This window comes from Capricornis sumatraensis, chromosome 1 (assembly GCF_032405125.1).
Source record: "Capricornis sumatraensis isolate serow.1 chromosome 1, serow.2, whole genome shotgun sequence".
NCBI lineage: Eukaryota > Metazoa > Chordata > Mammalia > Artiodactyla > Bovidae > Capricornis > Capricornis sumatraensis.
This window is the reverse complement of record NC_091069.1, coordinates 58,462,107-58,488,184: the sequence shown is the minus strand read 5'-3', so window position 1 is coordinate 58,488,184 and position 26,078 is coordinate 58,462,107. Positions and strand designations below refer to the sequence as shown.

General features: G+C 42.4%; 1 protein-coding gene across 1 annotated transcript in view; it reads right to left on the bottom strand.

Annotated features, from left to right (window-relative positions):
- Positions 1-2,918: 2,918 nt before the first annotated feature.
- The window catches only part of RMND5A (required for meiotic nuclear division 5 homolog A), a 56,071-nt gene continuing 32,911 nt past the window's right edge, over positions 2,919-26,078 (bottom strand). The window contains exons 3-9 of the mRNA XM_068981123.1: positions 25,148-25,282; positions 23,242-23,342; positions 10,441-10,607; positions 9,484-9,649; positions 6,637-6,739; positions 4,179-4,333; positions 2,919-3,334 (exon numbers count right to left, since the gene is read on the bottom strand). Coding sequence (XP_068837224.1) covers positions 3,271-3,334; positions 4,179-4,333; positions 6,637-6,739; positions 9,484-9,649; positions 10,441-10,607; positions 23,242-23,342; positions 25,148-25,282 — 891 coding nt within the window. The 3' untranslated portion in view covers positions 2,919-3,270. The remainder of the gene's footprint in view (positions 3,335-4,178; positions 4,334-6,636; positions 6,740-9,483; positions 9,650-10,440; positions 10,608-23,241; positions 23,343-25,147; positions 25,283-26,078) is intronic.

The following is a 26,078-nucleotide window of genomic DNA, read 5'->3' as shown; positions in this document are numbered from 1 at the left end:
GGGTTAATGTCTACCAGCAGCTTGTCTTGTGCAGATAAACCAAGAGTTCTTGGTTTTTGCAAAATCTACTGTCCCAGAGGGTGAAATCACCGAGGTGGAAAATAACTCACAGCATACAATATACTGAACTTAAACTGCATAACCTGTGGGACTACTTGGAGAGAAGAAAAAAGGATCTTCATTCCCCACATAATGAGACGTGGGTTTTAGTGTGTCCGTATACATCAGCTGCTACAGAAAAATCAGTAAGATTTGCTTCATCACTTTCTTAGGTTCAATCAAATGCTCATACACTCACAAGATACTCATACACCCTATGAATATGAGGTGGCTCTTCTCTTCAAAATTTTAAAAATCAAGAGGCACCAATACCCGTTCATTTATGTATTCGAAGTATCATAAAATCACCACTAAAATGACAGAAATGGCATCAGTGATGACTGCACGAAGGAGAAAAAAGATCAAAAGACAACCTTTGCCGCTGCACTTCAGTGTGTACTTGAAAGTGCAGTGGCTCTAAATCAGAATGTAAGGATCTGATAAGGTTTTATTGGTTTAGCATAGTTCCATGGCCTCTGTCGGAGCCTGGGAAATGGAAATAGATTCCAAGAGATTTAAGAAATCACTCAGATTGTTTTAAATGCGCACTGTTATCATTAATCTGACTGTAAAAACCTTGGCTCTATCATGACCTTCTTTCAAGAGAAAGCAGAGTGCAACGACTGCACTGACGGTCTCAGCGACGACCTGGTCCTGACACCACTGGGGAAGGTGTTTCTGGAGCTGAAAGGGCAGCATGCTGCATTTCCGTATCTTTGGTTAAGCTCTGGTCTCTTCAAATCCACCTCTTTCCTTCACATTTAGTCACCAGTGAATTTTAAGTCTGTATGTTTCATTATAGAAGGTCACAAGACATCATTTGCATGTTAAATTATCAGATCAACAGTTTCAAATTTTTGGCCCTAACCCTGCCCAGTGGGAACCACAAGGACCCTGCATGGGCAAATGCAAAATCAGATGCTTCCATTAAAGCATATTCTTTCTAAAGTTTCACGAGCTGCACAGAAAACTTGTCAATAGGGCTGCCAACACTGCGAGAGGGACAAAGCGGAGCTTTTTCTGGCTTCTCTTCTTGAAAGGGGCCTAAGCCAGCTGCTGTGGGGTCTGGCTGTCAAAAACATCTATCACCAGCCTCCAGAGCAATGTCAGTAATGTAGGAACCTTACACAAAGCCTCAATATTGTGTGGGTGTTTGAGGTGAAAAGGTGAGAATAAGTTGTAACTAAAACTAAATCTGGCCTAGTGAGCAAAAGGTAAAAAAAATTAAAAATAATAATAAAAAGACACTCTGGGTTTAACTGAAAGAAAAAAAGATAAATCACTTTTACATCCTTGGCCCAAGTGTTGCCTGGAGTTCTCTACCTTCTCCTGGAGTCCGAGGAGCTACTCTCTGCTCTCTTCCTTCACTGCTTTAGCAGACAGTGGGTTCCAACAGGAGAGCTGTGGAGTTGAGCCGGAAGCTGGCCAAAGCAGGAAGTCAGGCAAAGCGAGCACTGAGCCGGCCAATCAAATCCTGGCTCAGCCCCACAGCATACAGTAACAACCCTCACCGTCAGCCTGACCACACACAGCAACCAAGCAGTATCCCCTTCATTTACAAATAAATCCAAGCTCTCCCTGGTAAACATTTCAGGATGAACCATCTCGGCTGGTATATAACAGCAAATGCTGCCAGTTTCCAATAACCGAGCACCAAATCCGGTATCACCCTCCTCCCCGCCCGTGCAAATGAAGTCAGTCTGCAGTTTAAAATGTGAAGCGCCACGTTTCTCTTTGCTTCTGTGTCGTCTCCTTTCTTCATTTTCTCGTGGAAGTTTTCCTATATTGATAGTCAGTTCTGAGTCAGATGATATAGAGTTGCAAAGTATTTGGTGATTTCCATATGACATTCTCCTCAAAACGAAGTAACTTCATGGGTTTAAGTCAGAAGTGCGTCCACAGACATCTTTTCCTTGTAGTTCATCATACAGAGAAAGATTCTCACGCATGGCTATTTCCGGACAGTGCATTAAATGACGATACCTCACAAGAGAAACGATCATTATCTGTATCCATCAGAATAATATACAGATTCACAGTCAATGAGATGATACGTTTTGCAGAAGAGAGGCATTGAACAGGATGCTATTCAAATACAAAAAAACAGCAATAAACATTCTGTGCTACAGAAAATTTGCTAACTTCTAACTTGAAGGACTGAAAGTGATGAGTCTGATAACTGCATCTGAGGACTGGAACATGCTTCTTCCCTTCCAGATACACAATGTTGATGCTGGTGCACATGTATATATATGTATGTACACACACATGCACAACACTGTGTCTGCAATGATATACAAATGCAATATACACAGCCAAGTCCTGAAGGCAGATTTCAGAGAAGAGGGCTACCAAGACCAAGAGAGCAAATGTCAACTTAACACTTCTAACATCAGAATTTTGTTTTATTGAACACACTCTTAAAACAAGCATCTCTTGGCAATAAAAGCAAAGAAACAAAAGTACTGCTTCCACTTTATTCTAGTGGAAGACTGGTCATGCCGACCTGCTAGTAAATTCATTAAGGAATTTTGCAACAGGCAGCCTGCTGGGGCTACCAGCACAGCTCAGGCACAGGTCTGCTGACTTCTCAGTGAGAGCTGGAGCAGAGGAAAATATCAGAAAGCAAATTCGCAATTTATCACAGCTTTCTTCCTTAAGCAAAACAAAAACAAAACCCTGCAGATGAGTTTCATAACCACAATTCAGTTTATCAAACATTTTTTCTGAAGGATTTTCATTTAATTATGTTACATAACAGGAAATAAAACTTCTTCACAAACATTCTCAAGGCTTACAGTTATCGGGAGAATGGCAAAAGTAAAAGCAGGAGCACTACTAAACACATGGCAGGAAGGTAAATTTCTGTTTCTGCTCTTAGAAAGTAAAAAAATCACCATATAATTAAGTACAAAAACCTGCATTGAATGACAACTGCTGGTGTATTTACTTGATCAGAAATGAAGACCAAGAATATAATAAAGCCCTATGATAATATCCAACTGGAGCACTCCCCACCGTGCGTACACACTAAGATGTTGGCAAAGTTTCTGGAGCATTAGCTTATAGAAACATGGGAGTCCTTGGTTAGCTGCATTAAATGGAACGTTCTCTTCTGAAATGCACCCTCGACTCAGTTTCACTTACAAATTGCAAACTAAAGTTATTTCTTCAGAAAAATATCTGTTTGGCATCTCCTGGACTTTGTTCCATTGGACAATATGGACACTTTAATCTAAAGACAAGAAAGAAAACACTGAATCAAGAAACAGGATCAGTACTGAGCATTCAATTTTTGTCTAGTTACAGAGCATCTTGTAACAATTACACTCACAGATAGGCTTGCTTGTGCACATCTATAACTGTGCTTTCCCTTAATAGAACAGCCATGAAGAGTTAAAAATAAACACCATCCAAGCCAGACCCTAAACTGCACAGCTCTTCTTCAGTGGCAATCAGTGAAAAGAATTTTGAAAACAAAACAAAGACAACTGTTCTGAAAATTGCTTTTGGGGTTTCAGAAGCAAATTCAATTTTTTTTTCTCCAAGGTTTAGCTTGCACCTATCTCAGAATGACTTTCAGATGTACTGGTGTCACAATCCACACACATGCAGCAAAACTGGTGCCAGCTGCTAGGCCTACACAGCACGCAGCCAACCCAGAGTGGCCTACATGCCCGTGGTGGCACACGACATGCTGTGGTGGCATCAGAAACCAGCACGGTCTGAACCAAATTGTCATCCACCTGCATTCAGCTGCTGAGGAGGGCACAAACAGCTTCAGGGCCTTTTCTTCAAAGAAAAGACTTCACTGTAATGGGTCTGAAATGAGCACCAATGAGAAATTCTTTAGCTGCCTATGCTAGAAATAGGGTTTTGAAACTGTTTTTTAAAATCTAATTAATAAATTCTTGAACAAATTTCTCAGTCTTGAGATTGAGAAAAGATCACATACCACCCACTAAATAAGTAAATATATACTTCTAAACTCTAGCTATGTTTATTTATCCTTATTATTTATTGTCCCAACAAGTTCCACATATATATATTACTAACATTTAAAAATTCAAGACACTTACTTGCTACCATTAAACATTTTATTCAGGGCATCTCTTGATATAATATGACCACAGACCAATTTCATGGGTGGATTGTTATCTGTTGTTTGCTGACGAAGAATAGGACAGGCAAATATCGAGTGATACCAGCACTTTTTACCAAGGTCCACTTCAATCTGTTTTTAAAAAGGTAAAGGACTCATGTTATATTTCAGGAAACCATCCACTTGCCAGTATGTACTCTGCAGCAAAGAACATTTATCAAACCTGCTCATACAAAGGTAACTTTTTACAGCACTCTTCTAAACTAACTCAAAGATGGACAGTCCTAGGGACTCAAAGTATTACCTCATCATTCTAAATCAACCTTCAAAATTATTTATAACACGATATAGCAAACCAAATTCTAATGCCTGAAAGCAAAGGTCAAAGGCAAGGCAATACTCTGGAAGTCAAACACTCTTAAAGACTCATCAAGATATATGAAAGAGTAAACCCACCAAGGGACTTCCCTGGCAGTCCAGTGCTTAGAGCTCGTGCCTCCACTGCTAGAGCAGGGGTTCGATCCTTGGTCAGTGAACTAAGATCCCACATGCTGCATGGCATGGGCAAATAAATAAACTCACCAAAAATGCTGATGGTTTTCACAACACACTGATACAATTCAGTGTGCTAATTCATTAAAGGCAGACTAAATATTCTTTATTGCTGTGTGGGCTTTAGATCTGGGTTTCCGGTGTTTTGTATGCAACTGTCCAGAGAAACCACCTGAAACAAGGGCTTCAAACTAAATTTTAGCCGGAGAATTCACACCCCATCCATCTGTGCCCATAGCACTCTATCAGCTCTCTCTCTCTGCAGTTAACAAAACAAAAGCTATGAAATCACCATAGCGTACTGGCTAGCATGTGACAGAGGCTTCACAAACAGCAGTTCTTTCTGCTTTCTTTTCTTCTAAATCTCAAATGGCTATCAACAGAAAAGTCTATATTGCCCAGATTCTTCCAAACAAGTTGGCAGAGTGTAACAATGATCCCGAGATAAAATAACCAGCTCATTCCCCTCCACCCCCAACTGCTTTATTCCCCTGACACCCGGGTGCTGGGTGGATTCAGACTTCAGTGTGCTCTGTTCTAGGATGCAAGCGTCAGACACTGACAACACAGCTGGAAAACTGCCAGTTCTTGCAGGCACCTGCCTCAGCAAAGAGAGGGAAGGCGCGAGTTCTTCTCACTTGTTTCAACGAGCAGCTGCCATGTGGGCCACTGCTTGTGTCCTGACCACACTCAGGACTGGGTGTGCACCTGCGCCTTTCATCAGAACTGATCTCTGAGAAGCTAGGGCAACCAACTGACAGTTATCAGCTGGAATTACAAGGGAACTGCAGATAAACCTGCACACAGAGGTGGCAGGAGTCAGGCAGGAATGAGAATTCCTGTCAAAGACCCAGTGCCTACTGTCAGAGGCCTAGGAGAAACACACACACACACACACACACACACACACACACACACACACACACACACACACACACACACACACACACACACGATGACCTATGTTATGCTTCCATGTCATAACTCCTATGGCAACAAAACCTGACTACCTACTGTGTGTCCCGTATTTTTTTATCTCTATCTAGCCTTTAACAGCCTCATAAAGAGAAGGACGGTCCCCATTTTAGACATGGACAAACTACCACTCTAAGAAGAGAGAGAGCTAGCAAGTGACTAGAGTACATGCTGACCTTCTAGACACTCTGAAGGGGAGAGCAGGGTGGAGGAGTGAGGCACTCTGTGCTCCAGGAAAACTGGTGCAACAGGACTTCAGATAGTTAAATATTTTCAGAAACTGATTTTATGAGCCCAGTCCTTGCATCTCCTCATACCTATCTAAGGTTCTGTCTCCCAGGCTGCAGTCCTCATTCTGTCCCCAGTAAAACTTAACTCACAACTCTCATACATTTTTTTTTTTAAGTCGACAGCACTTAGAACACCGCTCGCGCCTCAGTATATCCACCTTTCCCCCTTCTGACCTTTTCCTTCACTAGCTGTCGCTGCTGCTCTAGGTCAAAATGGTAAGAAAACTCCAGTGCCTCCAAAATGTACCTATGGCTCAGATAGTAAAGAATCTGCCTGCAATGCAGGAGACTAGGGTTCAAACCCTGGGTGGGGAAGATACCCCAGAGAAGGGAATGACAACTCTCTCCAGTATTCTTGCCTGGAGAATTCCACAGACAGAAGAGCTTGGCAGGCTACAGTCCATGGAGTCACAAAGAGTCAGACACGACTGAGTGGCTAACACTACCACCTACTCTGCTTTTACAGTTTAATCATGTCTCCGTACAGATAAAAGAATCCCTGTCAAATGGCTATAGTAGTATTTCCTGATTAAAAGGCAAAATAAGCATTTAAAATCCATCGCATCCACGTTCTTATCTTGACGGGAGAGGTAATAACCAATAGGAAATGGCACTCACAGGTAATTCATCTTTCTGGTTCCAAACGCCAGTGCACTGCCTCTGTTCGATCACAGCTTTGATGTTAATTAAAGCCGGCAGCGCCACACAACCTGCTGAGAAACTGGAGGGCAGAAGAGGAAATGTTAAAGCCAGGCCAGGTGGCAGAAAGCTTGGTCCCGGGCAACACCAATTCCTCCAGCCTGCATGCTGTGTGCAGAGGGTCCCACTGGATTCTAGGTACGATAAAGCCATCTGTTTTGCTAAAGTAGCGTGTGCGCACATACATGTGTGCACATGTCCACACGTGCGCATGCTTTTTTCTCTTTCAAGTGTAGGAGAAGGAGAGTAGATTTCTTTGCCACGCAAAGGGGAAACGGCAGGTTAGTGCCTCAGGAACTGTCCCCCCCCACACAGAATTCTTAGCATTAATGACCCTCTGAAACGTTTCCTTGCATAGCCCCTTCCAGACCTGGATCACCCTGGAGAGCCAGGGCAGAAGCACACACTTCTCAGAACTGCAAGTGCTCGCGGTCACCTTTCTGCTGAGTCCCTCTTCAAGACTGTCCTCACCTGAAGGAAGCAACCTGACCAGGGTCACATTCTAAGACAGCTCCACCTGATGATACAAAAGTTGTCCCAACTGGGATGACCCCACCAGCCACCACAGCTCCGGAGTGCCACAAGGGTGGGCTGAGGCCTCTAGCGACACTGCATCAGAGTTCAGCCTTCCTCTGTGCCTGATCCTGCTGCTCTCGCTCCTTGCAGGGGGTGATCCCAGTAAACCTCCTGCACGTCTGTCTCCCCCCATTTCAAGTCTGTCCCAGGGAACCTGACCCTGCAGCCCCACAGCACGTTAAAGTGAGCTGCACTGTCTCCTACGTAGGACTCTGACCCCTGTGAACACAGGCTGCACCTGATTCATCTCTGTGTCCCACACGATGCCTGGATGGAGCAGGGATTCAAAACACTAGAGGAGTCAAAGGAATCAAAGAGCTGCAAGAGTCAGTTCTTAAAACAGGTTCTTAAACCTTTTGATCTCAGGGCCCCTTTACAGGCTGAAACATTAAGGATCTCAAAGGGTGTTTGGTTTTGTGAGTTCCATCATTATTTATTGTATTAGAAAGTAAAACTGAGAAATGTTTAAAATTTAAATGTTGAAAATAATAATTACATGAGATAGATAAGATTCTCACAAAAAATAACTATATTTTCCAAACCAAAAATAACCCTGCGAGAAGAGCAGCACTGTCTCTGTTTTCGCCTATCTTTCTAACCTCCGGTTTAACAGAAGACAACTGGATTCTTACACCCTCCTCTGCACTGTCTGTTGCAATGTATGCTTTCTGTTGAAGCGGAAAAAAAAATCCAGTCTCACACAGATACGTAGCACTTTAATTGCCTTTTCATGTAATTGTGGATATTCTTCTTTAATGCCTCACTAAAATGCCACAAAGTAGCAGTCTGTTAAAAAGGTTAGCTGCAAAGTGGAATCTGAATCCTTGCTGTTATGAGAGTATTTTTTTTACTCTGCTCTACTAAAACCCAATGGTCTTGAACCATGAATGAATCCTTGACTCATGCATGATTTTGTAAGATCATACTACTCTTCTAAGAGCTAGTACGTTTTATTATATATGGAAAAATTAAAATTATCCTCACCACCAATTTCATCAGAAATGTCTTTAAGCACTGGGAAGCTGTCAACCTCACAGTGGTGGGTTCAAGTTTCCCCAAATTTCTATTTTAGCTTAAAAATTCCATCACTGTGGCAAAAGACACCATCAGTTGCCTTCCCTGACATGAGAGGCCCACTTCATTCATCTGAACAGATGTCTGCCAAAAACCTGAGTGCGAATAACTGTAGTGTTTCAGTGGATTTTCGAGTAAAAACTGTGTTCTAGGAAAAAGCAACTAGTTCTTTAGCTCATAACTCAAACATCATACAGATGCTTTTTCTTGAGACATCATCATATTATCTCATGACCTAGCATGAGCTGAAGAGCTTTATTTGAACTTCCTATTCAGGCACACAAATAAAGTGAATGATTTTTTAACGTTTTGTCAAGAACAGTCTTAAGTAAAGCTAAAATATCTGCAAGTGTGAGTGGTGAGGAATATAGCAAGTCTTTGAGGAGTTTATTTAACCCACCATGTGAACACAGTGGGAAAGGCTCTCGGAGACCCTCGGAGACCCCCAAAGGATCACACTCTGCTAACTGCTCCTCTAAACCTGCCGTCAGGCGTGACCATCTCCTGAAATACCGACTATACTCTTGTTTAGAAAGGCAAACGTTCTCTCAGCTTTAAACACCAGGAACTAGACCGCAAATTAAGCAGAACTGACTGATGTGATGAATGTTTCAAAACCAGACAGGACACGTAGACACAATGGAATATTACTCAGCTGTTAAAAAGCACAAACTTGTGCTATCTGCAGAGACACAGATGGACCTAGAGACTGTCACACAGAGTGAATTAAGTAAGTTAGAAAAACAAATATGGTATATATATTGTATAGTATATATAAGTAATGCATTATATGTAATTTATATATATTATATATAACAATATATATTATACATAATTATATATAAATATACTATGTATATAATGTATATATATGGAATGTAGAAAAATGGCAGAGGTGAGCTTATCTGCAAAGTAGAAATAAGAGTCACAGGTGTAGAGACCAAACTTACGGATACCAAGGGGAGAATGGGGGATGGGATGGACTGGGAGATCGGGATCAACATATACACGCTACTACGTAAAAATAGTTAACAAATGGGAACCAACTATAGAGCACAGGGAACCCTCAAAAATAAACAACAACAACAACAAAACTAGACAGGACAGTGTCCATACCTGACACTGAGCGGGGACTCCACGGAGAGCCCCAGGAGGGCACAGGCATCCCGGGTGAAGATGTCACAGATGTCAGCCCACTGGTTTGCGTCAAGCAGGTGAACATACGGTGAGTTCTCAATCCCTTGTCTCAGGTACACGAGGCTCCCCATCAAGACCTGAATGTCTAAACAGAAGCAGCAGTGATTTGGAGGTATGAATGCTCACACTTGAAACAAGAGTTTGCAAGTTATACACTAAAAAAGGCAAGAATTTCCCCAGTGGACATGGCATAAAATAACTTATTAACAATGTCTTTTAAAAATTCTGGTCCTTAAGCTCGCTGTCTTTTAGAGAAACAGCACAGAGGAAAACAAGAAAAGGAAAGCACTAAATACTGAATATATAATTATTTTATTCTTACAGCACAGTGTGATTACCATTATCCGGAGGAGTAACCACTGTGTCATAAAATGGGGCCATTACTATCTTTGGCTGTGAAACCAGCCAGCCCCTACACCGATCCCTGGGGCTAAGTGCTGCCACGCTGGTGGGCCTTCAGACGTCTGGCTGTGTGACAACAGCGGCACACCGGGTGGCGGGGGAGCAAGAACACACTTCATTTCCTCTTAGTTTAACAGAATCCTCCAAAATGTAAAGTTTCTTTCTGGCTTTTCAATTAAGAGACTTTTTCTTTTCAAGCCTTGCCGCACGGCTTGTAGAATCTTAGTTTCCCGACTAGGATTGAACCTGGGGCCCTCGGCAGTGAGAGCACAGAGTCCTAACCACTGGACCTTCAGGGAATTCCCTCAATCAAGAGGCTTTAGAGCCAGTCAAGAGCTTTTTAATTAAGTAATCATCATCTACTTTTGTTTCAGTTTCTTAGCAAATACATGTTACATCCAGTTAAGACAAACAAATTCCAGTGGCAGCTTTAGCCCTGTTTCAACCATTAAAACCCTCAGACTCTAGACTCACCTTTTTGATGATTTAGGGCAAATGGCTGAAAATTTTTAGCATACTGCAACGCCTCTCGCTGATTTGTAGTTCCACCCATTAACAAGCTAATAAAATAGAGTCTGTGTAGCTTAAATTCCAAGGAGCTGTTTTGGGCTATGAGCATTTCTCGGTTTGATACTGCCCATCTAAAGAAAAAGCAAAAAAAGATTTAACGGTAATAAAAAGCACAGGCATGTATGTTAAAAGTGGTTTGAAACCTAACAACAAAAATGGGTTTAGTCTGCCATCTTGTGGAAGTTGGTGGTAACATCAACCCTTAGGACCAGAGGCTTTGTAAAGAAAATAAACAAACTATACCAAAAGATGCTCTGCAGCCAGTGAAAGAAAGAAAAACATTAAATTAGGTGACAATTACTATTTAATAAGGTTTTTACATCAAGACAAGATTGATGTGACATATTTGGAACTGTACAAGGCCACACGTTGAAGCCGACGTCACTCATGAGATTCGCTACTGGCTGTCTAGATCCACTACTCGTCCTGTTCAACTGTTATGTCTATAAATGTATCAGAAGATTCTGAAGGAGCATCGTCTATGTTTAAATTTTCAATGAAGAAAGCGGGGATATGTGTACACAGAGTTGATTCACTTTGCTGAACAGCAGAAACTAACACAGCACTGCACTGCTGCCAAATTTTGTGCTACTTGCTTTCAGATTGAAAACAGTAAACACAGGGATTCACCCTCAAGATGCTTTTGATCTAATCAGACAGACAAAGCTATAAAAATATCATGTAGTGTGTCACAGTGCCAGGAAGGTCTGTACCAGCAGTGCTAATGAGAGAAAGAACAATATGCAGTTCTGAATGATCCAACGTTGAGTGACATCAGCCTCTGTCGTACAAAAGTTGGAATAACTATCTTGAGCCGGGACTACCAGTTAAAGGGGAGCACTAAAGCAGAAAGGTCTATCAGCCAGCTGTTAAAATCAAATTTGCAAACAAGTGGTAAGAAACACTGCTTTATTTCTCTAAACATATTAATAGGTAGATGTCAGTATCACATTCTTCTCTAATCTGATCTTCAGTTAGACATTCCCCATTTAACCCAATTCACAAAGGACCCTCAGAATCTAAACTGAGTTACTCTACTGTTGAGTTGGCCAATATGTTTGTTCGGGTGTTTCCATTAAGATGCTATGGAAGTCTCAAATGACCTTATGGGTCAACCTAATACTAGAGTAAAATGTTTCAAGTTACTTGTAATGAATCAGTAGACTGGCATTAGACTTCACAGACGGCACTTTCACTGGATCCTCTAAGTGTGCTTGTTGCTCAGTCATGTCCGACTCTCTGTGACCTACTGGACTGTAGCCCTCCAGACTCCTCTGTCCATGGGATTTCCCAGGTAAGAATACTGGAGGGAGTAGCCATCCCCTTCTCCTGAGCATCTTCCCCACCCAGGGATGGAACCCAGGTCTCCTGCACGGCAGGCAGATTCTTTATGTCTGAGCCACCAGAGAAGCCCTCACTGGATCCCATCCTTCTCCAAAGGGCTGCAAATCCACATATCAATATTCTAACCAATCTGTTGATGCAGCCGCCTCTTAAAGAGTCTAATCATGAAGCGCCTCTGACCTCAAAATCAAAGTGATTTTTAAAAAATCACTTGGATCTTGGAAATATTTACTTAAATTCAAGTAAGCCTTGGATCCTTAACTGGCACTAAGGTTAATGCAGTCCAATTGTAACACCAAGGAGATTCTTAACCACTAGACCATCAGGGAAGTCCCCAGAATGGCGAGGTTTTTTGGGTTTTTGTTTGTTTGTTTTTACAGTCTTCAACCCAAAGTAGAAGTAAATGCTCCATCATTTAAACCACAAGCAGCTTTCTGTTCCTAGTGCAATTCACATTAAAAGGTGTTGAAGCAACTTCAACTTGGTTTTTACATTCATAGGACTTTTTTCTTTTCTAATATTTATTTATTTGGCTGTATCAGATCTTAGTTGTGGCATGCAGGATCTTTAGTTGCTGGATGTGGGATCAAGTGCCCTGACCAGGGATTGAACCCAGGCCCCTGGCACTGGAAGCATGGAATCTTAGCCACTGCACCACCAGGGAGGTCCCCATAGGACTTTTCAATATGCCTCATACCACAGCTCCATGGAAGGCTAGCAGCTCTCGTCCCAGCTTCCCCTTGCTGTCATCATTTCAAATCATCCTCAATGCATCCAATTTCACGTCTAGTGACTCACCCTTATTGTCCAAGCCTGTCTCTCAGTGATTCCTTTCTGTAATATGTCGCGTGGGCTTATTACCAGGAGGCGAGGAGGCAACAGGGCCCCACACTTGCTGTCTGAGGGTGAACTGAGTAACGAACGGGTACGCTGTGGCCCAGCGCCACGAGACTGAGGAGCGGTGGCTGGGCTGCACAGCTCTCACTTGTGCTGTGACCACGGCTGAAAAGCCGGCGGGGAAGTCTGTACTTTATGTACCTACCCGCAATATACCTCGGTGACTGAAATCTGAACTGTGTTGCTGGGGACCTGGTGTTCTCTCACTAAACTGTGGTGAAATTTGGGCATACTGGGAATTGTGCAGTGAGAACTGCCCATAGGTTCGGTAGAGAAAAGAAACAGGAGAGAAAAAAAATAAGGATTTCAGAGGCAAGAGGTTACTTTATAAAGACAAAGATGGCCCGGAGTGGTACAATGAAGAAAGAAGTTTGAGGAACTGGGTCTATCATCACTGAGGTCTCTGCCCCATCCATTCTTCTTTCTGAGAGGATGGGAGACTGAAAAACCCAGAGGGGAGGTTACGTAACGTAGGGAAGGAGGAGAACCCAGTGGCGGGCCAATAGGGTGAGCTGGAGGCATGTGTGATGTGGCGTGAAGAATTAAAGGAGGAAATTAAGAGCGCTGCTGAGAACAGAATGGAGGCAGAGAGAAGTGCATGCCAAGAAGAACATGCAAACATGTTCAGACACTCTCACAACCCGCATCCCATCAACAGCGATGCATCTAGCTGGTGTGGAGAGAATGCTTGTTCCTTCCATGAAATGAGAAGCCATGGTCCCTTCTCCCAGTGTACGGCGCAGTTGTATTTTAACAAAAGTACAATGGAACAAACTGAGTAGCTGAGAACGGAACTGAAAAATTCAAGGCCCAGGCTCAATTACCACATTTTCTGTAAGTTTCCTAATAATTTCTCCATCCACTGAACTCTAGATGTTTTTTATTCGAACCTCTCACAGTCCACTTGGGAGGATGGTCTCTTAAGGCGGGGGTTCTGCTTTGCTCAGCTCGGTACCCCACCTACTTTGAAGGGGCACAAGGCAGAGCAGGTCAGTAGAGCCAAATGTCGTTAGTCGCTAAGTCATGTCCGGCTCTTTGCGACCCATGGACTACAGCCCGCCAGGCTCCTCTGTCCATGGGATTTCCCAGGCAAGACTACTGGAGTGGGTTGCCATTTCCTTCTCCAAACACTCATGGATTTAAATGCTGGCTCTGTGGTGTGAATCGTGACAATCTGTTACTTAATGTGCTCACATCCGTTTCCTTACTATAAAATGGGGGCAACTCATAGTGTTATGAGCATTAAATGAGGGGGCCAGTTAAAGCAGTGAGCCCAGAGACTGGCACAAATTGACAATAATCAGCTACTTAATATGTGTTTACTCAATAGATAAGCATAATATTCTCGAAAATCATTAATAAGAAAGTGACAATCTAAAAGTTACTTGGGCACTTCCATACCAATACTCAGTGTTACTTTGATTTTTCTAAAAACAACTCTCTGGGAATCAGCATGTACCAGCTACTGATGCTGCTGCTAAGTCGCTTCAGTTGTGTCCAACTATGTGCGACCCCAGAGACGGCAGAGCACCAGGCTCCCCCATCCTTGGGATTGTCCAGGCAAGAACACTGGAGTGGGTTGCCATTTCCTTCTCCAATGCATGTACATGAAAAGTGAAAGTGAAGTCGCTCAGTCATGTCCGACTCCTAGCGACCCCATGGACTGCAGCCTACCAGGCTCCTCCGTCCATGGGATTTGCCAGGCAAAAGTACTGGAGTGGGCTGCCATTGCCTTCTCCATGTATCAGCTAACTCCCTTCAAAAATTTTTGAAGTTTTCTTCGCTAGAAGCTCACACTGAACATGTGGGTGTTTGATTCACTGACCAGGAGTAAGGGGTAGAAGAAAGTTACCACCTTAATTAACCTGAAAATCATCAAATCCAAAAACAATGAAGCACATGAAACCACAAAAGCACAAAACTACATCGGCACCAAAAACTGCTTGTCTACACAGCACCGAAGACACACGACAGAAAGACACAAAACCGAAAACAAAACAGTTAATGAAGGAACAGGGCGCTGTATTCTGGTTCATGGCACTTCTGGCAAAAGATTTCTGATCTTTCATTTTTTAAAACACTAACACCCACTCCACTATAGCTGGCTTCCGTGGTGGCTCAGATGGTAAAGAATCCACCTGCGATGCAGGAGTCTGGGGTTTGATCCCTGGGTTAGGAAGACCCCCGGGAAAAGGGAATGGCTACCCACTCTGGTATTCTTTCCAGGAGAATTCTATGGACAGAGGAGCCGGCACGCTACAGCTCATGGAGTCACAAAGAGTCGGACACGACTGAGCGACTAACATTAACACACAAGCACACACACACGCACGCACACTATGAGCAGCAAGCTAAATGTAAACATTCAGGTAAATTATTAGCTTTACTGTAGTTTCTAAAAAAAAAGTCTGCTCCCAAGTCTCCCAGTGTTCACCACAAGAGCACCGGCAGCTGTGGAGCCGTTCCGGGTTTAGAGAAGCACTGCAGACCAAACACAGTGACACCCAGTAAGGTCGCCATGTCGCAGTTCCGGTTCACTGCGGCGCTAATAAGGAGACCTCTGGGCCTCGTGCATAAAAAGACCCCAAAACACCACCACTCACTTAGGCGATGGAGTCAGAGGCAACCCACATCCACACAATTATCACACAGAAACGGGAAGTGTTCATTATCTTCACTGTCAGGCCTCCAAAGGGACTTGGCCCATTGCTCGTTCCATGTTTAGCATTTCCTTATTAATCCAAAAATAATTAAAACGAGATTCCACCTTCAAGCTAGCTGTTCTTTCCCAGGACTAACTGACAGCACTGGTCTGCTTACCTCTCTCCTTCCACCATCCTGCCAGCCTGGGCTGGTTTCTATTTCTGGCTGGTGGTGTTGTTCAGCTGCTAAGTCGTGTCTGACTCTTGGACTCCGTGGACTGCCAGGCTTCCTTGTCCTTCACTATCTCCCTGAGTTTGCTCAAACTCATGTCCACGGAGCCAGTGATGCCACCCAACTACTTCATCCTCCTGTCCTCAATCTTTCCCAGCATCAGAGTCTTTTCCAATGAAAAATGCCTCTTGCCAGTTTCTATGACACATTCCTCTACGATCTTTCACAGCATTTTTTTTTTCCTTTTGAGCTTTTCATTTTGTACTGGGGTAAAGCCTTTGACCGTGTGGATCACAATAAACTGTGGAAGATTCTGAAAGAGATGGGAATACCAGACCACCTGACCTGCCTCTTGAGAAATCTGTATGCAGGTCAGGAAGCAACAGCTAGAACTGGACATGGAACAACAGACTGCTTCCAAATAGGAAAAGGAGTACGTCAAGGCTATATATTGTCACCCTGCTTATTTAACTTATATGCAGAGTACATCATGAGAAACGCTGGGTTGGAAGAAACACAAGCTGGAATTAAGATTGCCGGGAGAAATATCAGTAACCTCAGATATGCAGATGACACCACCCTTATGGCAGAAAGTGAAGAGGAGCTAAAAAGCCTCTTGATGAAAGTGAAAGAGGAGAGTGAAAAAGTTGGCTTAAAGCTCAACATTCAGAAAACGAAGATCATGGCATCTGGTCCCATCACTTCATGGGAAATAGATGGGGAAACAGTGGAAACAGTGTCAGACTTTATTTTTTGGGCTCCAGGATCACTGCAGATGGTGATTGCAGCCATGAAATTAAAAGACGCTTACTGCTTGGAAGGAAAGTTATGACCAATCTAGACAGTATATTCAAAAGCAGAGACATTACTTTGCCGACTAAGGTCCATCTAGTCAAGGCTATGGTTTTTCCTGTGGTCATGTACAGATGTGAGAGTTGGACTGTGAAGAAGGCTGAGAACCAAAGAATTGATGCTTTCGAACTGTGGTGTCGGAGAAGACTCTTGAGAGTCCCTTGGACTGCAAGGAGATCCAACCAGTCCATTCTGAAGGAGATCAACCCAGGCATTTCTTTGGAAGGAATGATGCTAAAGCTGAAACTCCAGTACTTTGGCCACCTCATGCGAAGAGTTGACTCATTGGAAAAGACTCTGATGCTGGGAGAGATTGGGGGCAGGAGGAGAAGGGGACGACCGAGGATGAGATGGCTGGATGGCATCATGGACTCAATGGACGTGAGTCTGAGTGAACTCCGGGAGATGGTGACGGACAGGGAGGCCTGGCGTGCTGCGATTCATGGGGTCACAAAGAATCGGACACGACTGAGTGACTGAACTGAACTGAGAGCTGATTAACAATGCTGTGATAGTTTTAAGTGAACAGTGAAGGGTCTCAGCCATACATACACATGTATCCATTCTCCCCCAAATCTCCTCCCATCCAGACTGCCACATAACATTGAGCAGAGCTCCATGTGCCGTACAATAGGTCCTTGTTGGTTATCCATTTTAAATATAGCAGTGCGTACACGTCCATCCCCAACTCCCTAACTATCCCTCCCCTCTGGCAACCATAAGTTCATTCTCTAAGTCTCACAGCATTTTTTAAAAGGCTCACAAATATCTTCTTTTTCTATCTATCTTGGGGCTATCTTCCTTGGGGTAAAAGCAGAAAGTCAGGGAAATGAGTGGCAGGCGTTTACTCCACAGGGGTAGACTTGGGTGAATGTTATTGGTGACCAAATCAAGGGGTTAAAAAATTCAGAGATTGGCAAAAACCAAAGTTCAGCCCCAAACAGTGAGGAACCCTATCATTTTGCTTTAGGATAGCCAAACATTTCATTTCTGAGGTTACTGGCAAATGGTAGCTCCTCAGGTATAAGCTGAATCCATCGCTGGAACTACTAACATTTCATTCATCTCAGAGCTGGTTTGAATCTCTGTCCTTCTTACATGCTATTTAAGAAACCACACAAAGGGCAATGATTCACATGTGAACCTCTTTAAACCAGCACGTTCACACTTAACTTTTACAAGAGGTCTTAGTCACGCAGAGTGTGGCGGGCATGCCTAACAGATGTCATATGTGGCCAGCATGTTGAACAGTACAGTTCTACAGACTGGTGATTTTTTAATAAAGTACTTAAATATGACATTGCCTTATTTAATGCTAATTTCCACCACAAAACCAAGTGTTTGATAAGCCTAAATTAATAACACATCAGCATTTTATAAGAACAAATTCCAGAGTCTCCCTTAGCTCCCCTCCTGGCCTAGTTCAGCTCCTTGTTCTTTTTAAACACTTCCTCTCAGGGATAATTTATTTCAATTTTCCCTTTTTTTAAAAAGAAGATTCTCAGTCTCTCTGTAGCCATGGTTTGCCCATTTGTTTCCAATAATCCTCAAGTCCTTGGTGACGATGGATCCAGATAAGAGATGGCCATGTCTCCTCTTCCTCCTGAGAAGCACTGACTGTCCTTGCAACTTCATGCAAACTTTGGCCAGACAACAGAAAATGATGTCCTCACACCAGATATTTTTTTCCCCCTTTTGGCCTTTACATTCCATTGACCTTTCTTCTCTCTGTCTTCTTTCCACTGGGTACCTCTTTCCACTTTCAATTAGCTTCTTTTTAACAGAGTTGCTCTTTTTCCACTGGATTCAATGCATGGACACGGTGAATTAAAACTGTATCCCATTCCTCAACTTACCTCTTTGGCCCATTCAGAATTAAAAAGAGCCAGCGCTCAGACGATAAAGAATCCACCTGCAATGCAGGAGGCCCGAGTTCTGTCTCTGGGTTGAGAAGATCCCCTGGAGAAGGGAATGGCTACCTACTCTAGTATTCCTGCCTGAGAACACCCATGGACAGAGGAGTCTGGCAGGCTGCAGTCCATGAGGGTGGAAAGAGTCGGATGTGACTGAGCAACTAAGCATGCGCACACTACTGAACAAAACCAAAAACGAAGAAGAAAACAAAACCAAAAACGCTCAAACGGAGGGGAGAAAGACCCAACTTGTTCAAACCTTGATCCCTTTTCTCCAGTGGTACAGGCAACACCTATCAGAGCCTTTATCTGCGGTTCTATGTGGCTATTTAAAGTACCTGAGTCAGCAAGACTGCCACCTGCAGGAAGACAAAAGTAATAACAGAACTGACACCAGAAACAGCTTAATCACTGCCACTCTCTTTTCTAGTAGTCAAGGCTCCATGACCAGACATCCTTGCTGGCTTTTCTAAAACTTTTCTAAAACCTCCATATTCTAAAACTTTTCTCTGCTTGTAAACAGTGTTTTAGTTACTGACACCACAATTTCTCTAATTCCAGAAAGTAATTTCTTCACTTCAAAAGCACTGTTCACACACACCGCCGAGAAACCACAACGGCAAGCTCACCTCACACCCCTCTGTGGTTTCCACCTAATTGCTAGGCTTAGAGGTGGAGTCCTCTCATATTTCAAAGCTTGCCTGTACTGCTCATGGTCTGTTCAATCTAAAACTCTGCAGTGGTCTAGACTACTGAAATACTCTTTCTTCTGTGAAAAAAATTCTAGAACATCTCTATTATAATCATTCAGTTACCTTCTGTTTCCTTATGGCATTCCCTGAAGCTTTGCAAACAGAACTTCAAATTCCTCTAAGCAAGTGCTATGAGGCCCCTGGGCCTGCTTTGGGCGTTCGAGGAAAAAGAAAATGGGTTTCTAAGTATGCAAGGTTGAAAGTCATATTCTAGACCATGGCAAATCTACCAAGGCAGTATTACTTTCTGAAACTTCTTTAGGAAGGCAACCATCTGGCTTCCCCTCAAGATAGCACTTTCAAAATGTCAACAACTGGTACATGTCTACGAGGACAGTTTCTATTTTTCTAGTTTTCTCCATCTCGTTATATTAAGTCACTGTTATTCTCCCATCCACTCTTGTTATTTCTGACTTTGCTTCTATCTGCCACATGAAGGAGGAGGGCATGTCTGTTCAAAGTTCTTCTTCAAATTATTCCCTCATTTATTGAATGCCTACAATGAAATAAGCACTCTGCGAGGTGCCAAGAGGAACTCAAAAAATAGGGTGATCTGAGTGAGGAGAAAAATCCACACACAAACTCAGAAATACAGGGGCAGGAACAAAAGAGTACGCGGGATCCTGACTGTATGTATAATTGGTTGTTCTTCTGTCGCTTCTCTCTGCCGTATCATCCTTCTTTACCACCTTCTTTCCATTGTCTTTTCTTGGTTGCAATTAATAGCTAACAACGCTCACCAGACTTCCTCCTCATCTAGTCCTCCCATCTAGTCAACTCCAGCCATATTAATCTTTCTGGCTGGCCTCTGCCTCAACTGCCGAGGCTGCCTGAAGGAGCTGTTGCAGTCTCTCACCTTCTTCGTCCTCTCCTGGGTGCTTCCATGATGCTTCCAGGTACAAAGAGAAGATGCCACACGTGAAATATGAAAGATTCTCTCCAGTGTTTCTGAACCAGAATCCTGGAAACTCATGTCACACATTTTTAAATTTTTGATTCAAGTTGAGTACCTGTGTGCTTGCCCACGTGGGTGCTACGTGCTTAGAGGCTCAGTTGTGTCTGACTCTTTGCAGTCCTATGGACTGTAACCCACCAGGCTCCTCTGTCCATGAGGTTTTCCAGGCAAGAATACCGGAGTGGGTTGCCATTTCCTCCTCCAGGGGATCTTCTTGGCCGATGGATCGAACCTGCATCTCATGCGTCTCCTGCATTGGCAGGCTGATCCTTTACCACTGAGCCACCTGGGAAGTCCAAACCCTGCCCATAAAAGATGCTGAGTAAATGTCTGCTTTGCATCCACCAATAACTGGCAAGAATTGGAAAATTTTGAGTTTCTGTAATGGATATTTGTGTTAAATGAACACTTTCCAAATTTATGGTCTCCCACATTTGGAGGTGGATTCTTTACCATCTGAGCCACTAAGGAAACCCCTATAGTTCCACAGATCTCCAATTTTGTGAGTTTTATGTAGTAGGTGTTATTGCGGGTGAAAGGAGAGAAGGATTCCTTGGTTAAATATGCAAGGGAAACACGGATTTCACAGAGTTAAATGCGTTTATCACAGGACTGCAGATGGCCCATCTAGTATGCTAAACTGAATCTTTTAGAGGAGAGTACTAGAGACTATCACACGAAGCTTTCCTCAGTTAACCTTCTGACTCCACATCCTTTTTTTCCCATGGAGCATCTTCCAGGCTCAATTCCTCCTCTGTAAACTGAGTACTTACTTCATAGGGTTATTATGAGGACTGATAAGTTAATACATACAAACCACTTAGAACAACGTGAGGCATATATTAATAATAAGCACTCCAAGAGAGGTAACCGTAATTATCACTATATCCCATGTGCAGATATTTAACGTGGCACTATTCCCAGAAAAATGTAACAGGAACATTTTTATTGTACAGTTGGCCCTCAGCATCCACTGCTGCAGAACCTCAAATACAAAGGGCCAAAGTAACAAGCCATTTTACATAAAGGACTTGAGCATCTGTGAGTTTCGGTATCCACAGAGGCTTCTGGAACCAATGTCCCATGGATACTAAGAGACGACTGCAGAGAAATTTCCACTGTTACTGCCAAGCAGATGGAATGAGTCCTTCCTTTGCCTGAGAGGCACTGCTTAAGGCTACAAATAACGAAAGACATTTACAGAAATAACTGATATATATAATATAGTTATCAGTAAGAAACTTGAGATCTTACAGAAAAAGTACACAGTTAAAAGAGTCTTATGAATTTTCTTCAGTCTAAAAGGTAAAAACCTTGAGTAGTTTGAGGGCTAAGGCAGTCCAAATACTTAGTATAGTCTCTGATACACAGTAATAAGCACTCAATAAAAGTCTGATGAAAAATCTGAGAAATTAATGGATGAATGAATATTATCTCAATTAACAACTTACATATCATTTCTAAATCACTAAAAAACAACTGAGAAACCCATCACATTTTTATATTTAGGCTCCCTCACTCTCCGTTAGACTTTAACCATTTAGGTGGAATATGAAAGTAGAGACAAGAGTGACTGCCATATTTAAGAGGGTGTTTGAGGCATTTGATTAAATTTCATCTTATAAGGGTGTGTCACAATAAAACCTGCTAAAAAATCAATTATAAAAATAAACTGAAAAGTGATATGCATAGTACACAGTGGTGCTGGGTGACGTTTATATCTTTAAAGAATTAAAATAAATGAGCTACCTGATATTTATAATTTATACAGAAATTTGTAATTTATAAATTTACATAGGACTCTATCTCTGTCAGGGCGTCCCTGATAGCTCAGGGAAAGCTGATAAAGAATCCACCTGCAATGCAGGAGACCTCAGTTCAATTCCTAGGTCGGGAAGATCTGCTGGAGAAGGGATCCGCTACCCACTCCAGTATTCTTGGGCTTTCCTTGTGGCTCAGCTGGTAAAGAATCTGCCTGCAATCAGGAGACCTGGGTTCCATCCCTGGGAGTTGGGAAGATCCCCTGGAGAAGGGAAAGGCTACCCACTCCGGTATTCTGGCCTGGAGAATTTCATGAACTGTATAGTCCATGGGGTCGCAAAGAGTCGGACACAACTGAGCGACTTTTACTATCTCTGCCTGTTCATCTAGGCTGGTTTTAGAACTTTCCGAATTTCCTAAGAACTGAGAAATGATGAGAAACAGATTTAAATGGGTTAGTAGAAGGAAAAAAGGTGTATTTTATAAAACTCATCAAGGATCTGCCCAACTACATCTCCCCCCTGATAACAATGCACTCACATATTTCCAGTTGTAAAATACTACAATTCTAAGGCTGTGCCCTCACAACAATATCACTGCTTTCACCCAGATTTTTTGTTTTACTTTGTAACTTTCCTTTCTTCCTTTTTAAAACAAATAACATGATTATCATCACATTAAAAAATTCTAGGACAGGGGTCAGCAAACCATGGCCACAGGCCAAACAGGACTTGCTGTCTATTTCATATACCACATGGCCAAAGTGGGTTTTGTTGTTGTTGTTGTTTTAATGTTTTTAAAAGGTTATAAAATGAAATAAAGAAAAACATGCAACAGAGACCACACATGGCTTGCAAAGCCTAAAATATTTCTCTGGCTCTTTATGAAAAACTTCCCTTGACCCTGTTTAAGAGAGCTAACCTAGTAATTTCATAGAATTCACATCAATGACAAGTTCACAGTGAACTACTTTATGATGGTAATTAGAGTAAAACTCCGCAACATTTGTTCTCTTCATGTACACCAAACCCCACACATTATGCAAGTTCAAATATCAAATGCAGATGCCCTGAACAACAGTACTTCAGTTATAAAGCTAGTCTGGCTACAAGAAACCCTCTTCTCTCATGGGAATTCAGACCAACTGATAAGTGAAATGAGTGTTAACCATTTTCTCAAATTGCATACCCCCCAAATTCAATTGACTAAAAGAAATAAAATTCTCCCTTGATGACTCTGAAGTCTACCCCACATGAGATTAAGAGAGAGATCTCAAAACCTTCACTGTGTTTGCTAATTCCGTTTTCTTACAGAGTTCTCGCAAAGTATTAAAAGGAAAACAAACTCAGTAACTCACTCCAGAGCAGGTCTCAGAACTCGGACTTTTAACGCTTCTAATATTCGATTTAACTCCACAAATGGTTCCTTCTGGCTTGGGTCTACAGAAAGACCAGATTCCTGAAAAAAATCAAAAGAACTTTTGTTAGCAAAAGTCAGAGTAAAGAGATAAGGTAAAAGCATATTCTACATTATAAAATGTGAGGTAAATCATTAAAGATAGTTTCTTTTTAACATATAATTCTCTGGCAGAAACTGAGGACTAAGCCCCAGTATCCCTCTTCCTCCTCCTATGATAGTAGTAAACCCCATATTTTAGCTGGGCACGTAAGCATATGGAATAAAGCTGGGCTTTGCAAAATGTAAGTTCTGGCCAATGAAACACAAACATATGTCTTTGTCCCTTCCTGGAATACAAAGAGGTCAAGCTGGGGTTCTGGCTACCCTGGACCATGAGGACAGGGGTCACCTTAGAAACAGCAGAGCTAAAAGGAGCTGAGATCCCTAAGAGTTTCATGGTGTGTGGCTACCATATATGTCACGGATGGCTTACTATCTCCTATTCTTGTGTAAGAGAAATAAACTTCATTTTTGTTTAAGCCACTGGTATTTTGGGTCTCTGATACTTGTAAACAAACAATCTTAAATGACACAATTTATTTTAGGAAATTTATACGGACACAGAATCCTGTAATGTATAGAGAAAGACTTTTGAGTTAATACTTATCTAAATTGTTTAAAATAGCAAAGTCTTGGATCAGAGGTCTGGTTTACAGACTAGCTTTAAATTATTTAAACCTTATGGTCCTTCATTCTTCTAAATGAAAATTACAACAGCACAAAGTGTAAGCCACAGAAGAGAGTTTGAAGACACATGAACTGGAACTGAATCCAAGATCCTCCACAAAGAACCTGTACGGCCTTGGGCAGGTTATTTCTCTAGACCTCAGATTCCTCATCTGTAGAACGGGGGAAACAATTTCTTCTTCACAGGGTTGCAGTAAGGGCTTGGCTGGCAGTAAATACTTAATACATATTGCTGATATTATGACTATGTGGTATTGGTAAACTGTTCTAAGTTCATGTCTAATAGGAATAAAAGACAAAAGCTGCTCATTTAAACTAAATTTTAGCTTGAAATTCATTTGATAAAGTGCTTTAAGCTGGGCCAGATTAGAGCAAATATAATCCTCTCTGTCCTCTTCTCTGCTATACTAACCTTCCTGTCAAAGTGGCACTAGTGGTGGAAAACCTGACCAATGCAGGAGACGTAAGAGAAAAGGATTCAGTCCCCTGGGTCGGGAAGATCCTCTGGAGGAAGAAATGGTAACCCACTCCGGTATGCTTGGAGAATCCCCATGGACAGAGGAGCCTGGTGGGCTACAGTCCACAGGGTCGGAAAGAGTCAGACGTGACTAAAATGACTGAGCATACGCAGTACTATATGTAAGAGGTAACAAGTAACTGCATACCACAAGGAACTCTATTTGGTGCTCTGTAATGACCTATATGGAAATGGGGTCTAGAAAACAGTGGAGATATATATGAAGCTGATTACTTTGCTGTACAGCAGAAGCTAACACAACACTGTAAATCAACTGTACAATTAAAAAAAAAAACTGATTTAAAAAATTAAGTAAAATGCACTGGCTCCCTCCCCCCCAAAAAAGAGGAGATATTTGGAAAAGTAGCACCACTTCTGACCCTTGACTGATGACCTGGGACCAACATTCTGGGGCAAGAATAAGGAAATAATTTGAATAGGAAGTTCTAGGACTATAATTTTGAACCAAGTTTAAAAAAAAAAAGGAGAGACACTTCCTGGTAAACTGAGGTCAGCACTGGTGATTAAAATGGAACAACCTACCTACAGCTAGAAGACTTAAAAACTGCAAGGATCTCCCTTGCTTTCATTTCATCCTCACCTGGCAGAGCTCCTCAGCAACGTCTAGCATTCCTTGTCTGAAGAAGTGCTCCACCATCACCTCATTGAGAAGCCTCTGGCTGTCTGCCTGCCAGCAGCCGTCTATCCCCACACTGCTGATGTCGGAGTCAAAATTCTGAAAGGCAAGAAAGCGAGTCATGAACTGACCAGGATGCATCACTTGATACGTTTTCACCCCGCCTATCTTAACAGAAACCACCATCTTTGTTTAAACTCTGTGACACCTCCAGTAAGTCCCCAATTCCAATTTGTCTGCAGCCTATGACAGGAAGCAGTCTTTTCCACTGTTCTTTTCTGAAACCCCCACTCTCATTCATTATTGCTGCAAGGGTAAATGTTTTCATTTTTGAGGGTATTTTGGAAAAATAAACTTTATAATGATTCTGTAAATAAATTGATTTCTAGGCATTATATGACAGCAATATTTTCACAGGTGTGCAGTGATAACTGTAAAAGCATGTTCAATGCAGAGTCATCTAATAGGGAAAAAAAGAAGAGCCATTATATCCAACACAGGATTATTCAATAATCCTTGGCCCATCCCAACAACTGCAGTGCCAAGGTGGGTGTTGGGGAAAAAGAGACTGGACAGATGGCTCAGAGAGCAGGCTCTGGAGCCAATCCACCAGGGTCTGGATCCTCGTTCCATCTAACTAGCTGTGTAGTCTTGGCCAAATCACTCAAGATATTTGAGCCTCAGCTTAAGTAGAGAAAATACTTTTATGGACTTAACTGTATCCTCTCACAATTCTGGTGTTCAAGTCCTAACTCCCAGCACCTTATAAAGTTAAAATAGACCATTTTGAGCCCTAATCCAATACGAATGACGTCTCAGGTGGCGTCAGTGGGTAAAGAACCTGCCTGCCAATGCAGGAGACTCAGAGGCACAGGTTTGATCCCTGGGTTGGGAA